This window comes from Ylistrum balloti, unplaced genomic scaffold (assembly GCF_031769215.1).
Source record: "Ylistrum balloti isolate Yb309-2 unplaced genomic scaffold, AGI_CSIRO_Ybal_v1 Utg369892, whole genome shotgun sequence".
Taxonomy (NCBI): domain Eukaryota; kingdom Metazoa; phylum Mollusca; class Bivalvia; order Pectinida; family Pectinidae; genus Ylistrum; species Ylistrum balloti.
Window position 1 is genome coordinate 332,742 of NW_026782024.1, and position 8,293 is coordinate 341,034.

Consider the following 8,293-nt stretch of genomic DNA (forward strand, 5'->3'; position numbering starts at 1 on the left):
ATTATTTTTTTTTCAAAATGCTTTTGTCATTATTCATTAGTAGATTCTTCTCTTTTCAATTATCACCACTTATTATTTTTGGACTTAAAGATCATCCCGTCATCCAAATCAATAGCCAATTAACAGGCTTTTGATAACTTACTCCACGACATAGAAAAGATTTTTTTTCATTCACGATGTCTGATACAAACTTCCTCGTGACTATATAAAGTTGACCAATCACAAAACATCCCAATTGCAATGGTTATCATGCTTGCCTGTCAAGCGGTTTACTGCGCTCGGACAGACTCCAAGGATTCCTGGTTCTTTTGTATGTTGTAGTTATAATGCATTCGCCTGCTACCCATAGTTAATTAGAAGTTAGGCACAAGATACAATTATCATCAAAATCGTGTGTTTATTATCTTAAATATGATACCAAATTCTGCAATATTACACAAATCATACAGGTTTGTCAATTCATGCTTTACATTTCACAAATGTTAAATCAAACACTCGCTCTTTCTTAATGCTGTATAGCAGTTCTTTCTCTTCGTATAAACAGAAACATTATACACACAAAATCTTTAACGTTCTACATTCGATTCCTTTCATTTTTCCAATCCAGTTGGACTAAAGGAACCCTCCAAATGTTTTATTTGTCGTACAAATTTATCATAAAGATTGTCTGGGCGTATGAATTCATTTTATGCTATCAAAGACAACACGAACAAATCATAACATTTAGACAAACAGAAAACATGTTTTCATAAACAAAACCTCACAAGGACCTTCTTATTCAAAATTGATTTACTATTACCGAACTATGTGTTCACTTTGACGTGAGCACGTGGTATTAAAGCCGTTATTGAAATGAACGGATGATTATTGCTTTGGATGATCCGATTGGAAGACCTATGAGTTGGTCGTCAAGCAAATTCAACATCTGAACTACTACGTAGTGTGTTCAATTTATCTCTTGACAAACACCTTTATGGAACAAAACGTGGTTAGTTAAATAAATTTCGTCCATAATGCAACAAGTGCAAGGCCATAACATTTTTCAAGTATTTGGAATAAATACGATTTAAAATGTCTTTCTGGATATGTTCACATTCAAATCCAAAATACAACGTGAATGTGTTCACTTATCAGAGATTCGACCACGTGATAGACGCAGTTAATGTACAGCATGTATATATCAAACAATAATTATGACTATATAGAAACAGCTATGTCACTCCAAATGTACCCCGTCTGTTTGTAACAATCCTTATTGCGATATTTTAAGGAGAATCCCTTGTATCAGAAAAAAAATCTTTGGAACCAACAGAAATGAAGTGTTGATATTTCATGGGTCCCATAAACTTCATGAAAACCATGTATGTTATAAACTGCACACGTTTCTCTGTTGAGACTTAACTTATAGTGGAATTGTCACATGCAATCATGGATGTAGGTAACATAGACATCTATAAAGAAAACAAATAAATATACATAGCAATGATTCCACATCGGTGAGCATTTACGACGTCACAGCATACAGACAAAATCAACTGAAGCACTTTAGAGTAAAGTCTTAAGCGAGAGAATGATTCCATAGGTACAATATTGTCCTGTCGTGGTTCTAGAACCATTCGTTTGGCATTGGTATCTCCTAAGTGTTGCCGTGATGCAGGTCAAGGCCATCCTAGTAATGTAGTTCTAGGTTTTAGTACAGCTGCACTTATTTGTGGTATTGGTCAAGGTCGACCTTACCCGGAATGTGTCAATGAAAAATGAAGAATGAGTCTCACTCACAAATACACAGTCATCCAACCATAAACACGAAGCACTCCAAGGATAATCGTTGAAAGGGAAGTTAAACAACGAGTTTTCCTTTAGATCACACTACGTTGGTTGTTAAAACCGACTTCTAGACAAATAAGTAAAAGTCATTATTGTCTAATAATGCATTAAAAAGGGTCATTTACAGGGTTCGGAAATGTACTCATACATTTTTACAGCGAGCAATGTCTTCCGTAGCGAGGAAGGGAAGGACCTTGAGCATATCCTGTATTCCACGTTCCACTGAGACTGTTGCAGAGTAACCCAATTTTCGGATCTTTGCGTATGACACCTCATAGTCCCTCTTATCTTTGTCCTCGCCAGAGTTAGATTCCGTGATTTTACATCCGGGTACGTTACTTTGAATTACACGGGCAACATGTGATTTTGTCATGTTCATTTTTTCATCGCCAACATTGTAGGCCTGTCCTTTCATAGCATCAAAGTTGGAAAGTGCAAATACAAAAGCACGTGCAGCGTCTTTCACATGGAGAAAAGTACGACGGAAATTTCCTTCGTACAGGTCAAATTCCTTCAAGGTTAATGCTTTATGGGTTAAATCGTTAATAAGGAGATCTAGACGTAGTCGAGGTGACAGACCAAACACAGTAGCGAGTCGAAGAGCGACCCCGCCCACGTCTAGGACGAGTTTCTCACCCTCTGCTTTGCTGCCACCGTACAGAGTGAGCGGGCTAATCCCAGTCTCTTCTGTACACACGCCCTCTACCGCTCCGTAACACGAACCCGTACTAGCGTACACCAAGATCTGGTCCGGGCGCTTCAGCTCAGTAATCATCCGCGTCCCACCGACGTTGGTATCAATGGCCAGATCGGGATCTTTGTCACATGCTGGATATCCAACAATGGCAGCCAAATGAATAATTGCAATTTTATCATGCATAACCTCGGCCAGCTGATCCCTGTTGCGAACATCTCCTTTTACAATGTGAAACCGTGGGTTCTGAGCGAAGTTGAGGATGGGATGCAGCCCCCATTTAAAGATATCATATACAGTAACTTCGTATCCATCTTCGAGAAGAATCGGGATCATTGTTGTTCCCAGGTAACCAGCCCCTCCTGTCAACAACACGTGACCTTTGCTTTCACTGTTGCCTAATTCGGCTCCTGCTGCAAGTGGTGTCGCCATTGTATCTGAAAGACAGGAAACATTAAGATATTATCTTGGTCCGTAGATTTTGGCCTGTCAACACCCGACTTTTTAAATTCCTGACTATTGTTTCTTGTTACAAGCAGATATTTTAACTATCTGATCAATGACTTGTATACTGATATAGTTACTCTATTCATATCTGTAACAGTAGGTCAGTGACGGGAAGGTAAATCTATGGCTGTGCAAGCCAGTTCTCAAATCTAAGGACATGAACACACTGATATAAACTAACAATAAAGTATATAAAGACATAAACTGAATCAATAAACACCGTGAAGTCAGAACAGAATTCAATATCTGTGTTCACACAGAATCTAGACATATTGGATTCACATTCACATAGAATACCCGACCTAACTAAACATATTGGATTCCCATAGAATACCTTACCTAACTAAACATATTGGATTCCCATAGAATACCCGACCGGACTAGACATACTGTATTCACATTCACATAGAATACACGACCGAACTAGACACAGTTGGCCAAGCCTTTAAACATGGCTGTTTTTTTTAATACAAATCAGAAATGGATTTTTTTGCGTACATGTTACTCCGTTGTTGTGCTGTGTATTTCCTTAATCATGGATCAAAAGTCTAAATCACCATACTGTAAAAAATGTTCCATGCCAACTCTTGACACATATGAATAACATATGATGTTTCTGAGATTGTTAAATGAATGCTTGCGTAATTTGATAGAGTTCTCCAATGTATTTACTGTTGATAAAAGGGTAATTATTTCTCTAACTACTGTTATATAATAATAACACAATGTTGCAATTACACGGACAAAAGATTAGGTCGATCAGGTACCTAAATTAATATTGAAAAATTGACGGTAATTAGATTATTGTCCAAGTATCAATACAATCATCCGTTCTCCGAAAAAATTCGTAAATAATCGGTGTGACATAATTTGCACGGCGGCGATTAACTCTATTCACGTGGGCAGTGCATTTGTTCCCCTTGACAACGAACAGAAACATTTAGACTCAAAAGAGTAAGGTTTCAGTATGTTTGACTACTTAGAAAGTAGAAAGGGGTTCGAATATCTGATTGGTTTCAAAGGATAAAGTGGTTTGATTATAATCTAATGAGACTGCAAATATGTGTTATGACTGAACACGTCCCGCTTATTGGCGGTTACTATGTGTGCCGGTAATCAGTAGACACGTCATTACATCATAACAATGTATTAGTCTATTTGTTGAGTCTATATATAGTTATCACCCTGTGATCAACTGGTGTCATTTTGAGACAGGTCCTCCTTTAGCTTTTGACAACATACGGGTAGCCCTTCGCCTGCCGCCGAGAGCTCTATAAGTGTAAAATGTCTTGCCAGGAATCCGCATCCCAGACGGTCCTGAGACTGAATACGTTCTGAATTTGACAATAATTCGAGATATAGTCTTTACAAACTAAATATAAAAGTCTGGATGTAGGATAAACATTATATCTTAACACATACAGATTTAATCGAAGTAAGTCCCAACATAATTTCATTTCCCCCATAATTACTCCCGTAAGTGTTTTTCACTCTGTTTATTATATGGATTATTTCGCGATGATAACGTTGATACGAAATGTTACCGTTACAGTACTCTACATCGTATGTCAATTGGTCGATTTTCCAGGTGAGAATTGCCAGGAAATACATATTTATGTCACCGTGAACGTGTGTACAATCAATGAACTTCAATGCATCATAAAATCACTTTATTGTTCTACTCAAGTGAGTGTTACAAGCATTGTGTTTACGGTCAGTGACACGGCAGGCAACATCTATGGACTGTGTAATGTATAATAATTATTACACTGATACAGAATTCCGGGTAACCATTTCTGTAGTTGCGAAATCTGACATAGTGCTTCACGTTTATATTCAGAGAAAATTGTTGGTTTTCACATTGTTTAATACATTTGTCAAAACTGGGTGGTCATGTGAGTCTGAAAACACTTTTACTTGTATACAACAGGGAAATAATAACAATAATTCTGGTCGTGAGGTTATTACATATTGGTACCAGGGATGTATAACAGTATACGCCCCTAATCATACAGCTACAAAAAGGAAACAGAAATGAATCCCTTCGAAAATTAATTATAAACTTTCCATTAAGTAACCTAATTGAGTATCCATGGTAAATCTGCTTGTACAGTATTGACTCAAAGATTGAAATATAGCTTAAAACCAATTACAAGTTAAGGCGAGTCGATTCTACACGAGGGGACGTAAAAAATGTTCTTATCATGCTCCTTGTCCGCTAACTTTGGGGTCAAATGGGTATAGTCTATTCAGGACGACCTGGTATGATCCACAGTGCATTGTATACCTAGACTGAGATTATCGTCCTGGAGCAAGCAAGCAGAACACAAGACTATATATCATGTGCAGTGTAGTGGGGTATTTCATCATATGTGTATACTAATGTCCTGGTATAGGTGACGGGTTATTATATAATGTCCTGGTATAGGTGACGGGTTATTATATAATGTCCTGGTATAGGTGACGGGTTATTATATAATGTCCTGGTATAGGTGACGGGTTATTATATAATGTCCTGGTATAGGTGACGGGTTATTATATAATGTCCTGGTATAGGTGACGGGTTATCATACATTGTCCTTGTATAGGTGACGGGTTATCATATAATGTCCTGGTAAAGGTGACGGGTTATCATATAATGTCCTGGTATAGGGGACGGGTTATTATGTAATGTCCTGGTATAGGTGACGGGTTATCATATAATGTCCTGGTATAGGTGACGGGTTATTATATAATGTCCTGGTATAGGTGACGGGTTATTATATAATGTCCTGGTATAGGTGACGGGTTATTATATAATTTCCTGGTATAGGTGACGGTTTATCATACATTGTCCTTGTATAGGTGACGGGTTATCATACCATGTCCTGGTATAGGTGACGGGTTATCATATAATGTCCTGGTATAGATGACGGGTTATCATATAATGTCCTGGCATAGGGGTAATGTCCTGGTATAGGTGACGGGTTATCATATAATGTCCTGGTATAGGTGACGGGTTATTATATAATGTCCTGGTATAGGGGACGGGTTATTATATAATGTCCTGATATGTGACGGGTTATTATATAATGTCCTGGTGTAGGTGACGGGTTATCATATAGTGTCCTGGTATATGTGACGGGTTACTATATAATGTCCTGGTATAGGTGATGGGTTATTATATAATGTCCTGGTATAGGTGACGGGCTATTTTTATAATGTCCTGATATAGGTGACGGGTTATTATATAATGTCCTGGTGTAGGTGACGGGTTATCATATAGTGTCCTGGTATATGTGACGGGTTACTATATAATGTCCTGGTATAGGTGATGGGTTATTATATAATGTCCTGGTATAGGTGACGGGGTATTACATAATGTCCTTGTATAGGTGTCGGGGTATTACATAATGTCCTTGTATAGGTGTCGGGTTACCATGTAATGTCCTGGTATAGGTGACGGGGTATTACTTAATGTCCTTGTATAGGTGTCGGGTTACCATGTAATGTCCTGGTATAGGTGACGGGGTATAACTTAATGTCCTTGTATAGATGTCGGGTTACCATGTAATGTCCTGGTATAGGTGACGGGTTATTATATAATGTCCTAGTGTTGGCGACTGGTTATCATATAATGTCCTGGTAAAGGTGACGGGTTATTACATAATGTCCTGGTGTAGGTGACGGGTTATTATATAATGTCCTGATATCGTGGTGTGGGTGACGGGGTATTATAGACACTGATATCGTGGTGTGGGTGACGGGTTATTATAGACACTGATGTCGTGGTGTGGGTGACGGGTTATTATATGCACTGATATCGTGGTGTGGGTGACAGGTTATTATATACACTGATATCGTGGTGTGGGTGACGGGTTATTATAGACACTGATATCGTGGTGTGGGTGACGGGTTATTATATGCACTGATATCGTGGTGTGGGTGACAGGTTATTATATACACTGATATCGTGGTGTGGGTGACGGGTTATTATAGACACTGATATCGTGGTGTGGGTGACGGGGTATTATATACACTTATATATCGTGGTGTTGCTGACGGGTTATTATAGACACTTGTTATCGTCGTGTGGGTGACGAGGTATTACATACAATAATATATCTTTATGTGAATGAAGCGGTATTATATATAACAATGGGCTAATATGAAGGGGATTTAGAATAACTTATTTCAACTGACATGTGTCACTAATTTTGGATGAGACAAGAGACTCGGAATCAAATCATATTGGCTGGCAGATGACCGACACTGTATTCCATTCCCGATCATGGAATCGAAAAAGAGAATGGGTTTTAAGAGCGAGGTAACAGGAGAAAATGATCAGTACATGTAGTTTCACGTTTTTAACGAAAAGTACATGTAGGTCTGAACATGTAATACAGCAACAGACTAACACATAAAAACGAGGACAGCCGGAATATGTAGGTTATAGAGTATCCATTCACTGTTCGATCCTTGTTGCTTAGGACGCGGGCGTGCTACCCGTGCTGATACTGGCAAATATCTTACCGTATAATACAAGTGTAACGACCGGGTCAACAACTATAACACGCAGTCAGAAATATTTACTCAATGAAATAACTAGCGGCAAACGTGTCCACATAGGTCTCAGTGGCCTCTGGTATTATGTTTCGACCTAAGCGGCGACACACACACCCTATCGTACAGGTATTGTTAACGTAAAATTTCGATTATTATTGGACTTAGTGGCAAGCACTGACCGGCAGATAAACCGACATCACACAGATATAGCCAAACGATGTTTTAAAGATATTTTATGATAAATACTTTGACGGCAAAATAAATAAAGCATTGAGTATCGATGGTCTTACCTTTCCGCTGTTAATCAACAATCCTACTTCACGTTTTTAAAGTTTGCGAGTGGGTAGGTGGAAGCGTGGACGCACCAAGTTCTGCTCTCACGTGACTGCTAATCTATTGTGACGTGGGACCAACCCGGGTACCCAATAAGTATGGTTTACTTCCACTATCGGAAATTAATCGAAACGGGTCAATACATGCCGTGGCAAGCAAACCCGACTGTTAGCATAATTGTCTAAATAATTAGTCTGGAATAGAATGATATAACATAAATCCTGCTGTTGCATTCTGTTTAAAATGCGACGAGGAGAACGATGTCACAATAAGCTGTATACGACTTCAATCTGGAGTACAAGAATGACGCGCTATTTACACGAACAGTGTTGACGACGGGTTTCTAGGTATGTAAACTTTGGCTATTATCTTACGAAATCGATCAGT

The 8,293-nt window shown here is 38.6% G+C and overlaps 1 protein-coding gene across 1 annotated transcript; it reads right to left on the reverse strand.

Annotated features, from left to right (window-relative positions):
* Positions 1-1,969: 1,969 nt before the first annotated feature.
* On the reverse strand, positions 1,970-7,928 carry LOC132546520 (GDP-D-glycero-alpha-D-manno-heptose dehydrogenase-like). Its single transcript, XM_060210237.1, has 2 exons — positions 7,864-7,928; positions 1,970-2,958 (listed from the first exon to the last, which is right to left on the reverse strand). Exon 2 carries the CDS (start codon positions 2,951-2,953, stop codon positions 1,970-1,972), a length of 984 nt encoding a protein of 327 aa, XP_060066220.1. The 5' UTR covers positions 2,954-2,958; positions 7,864-7,928.
* Between the last annotated feature and the right edge of the window lie 365 nt (positions 7,929-8,293).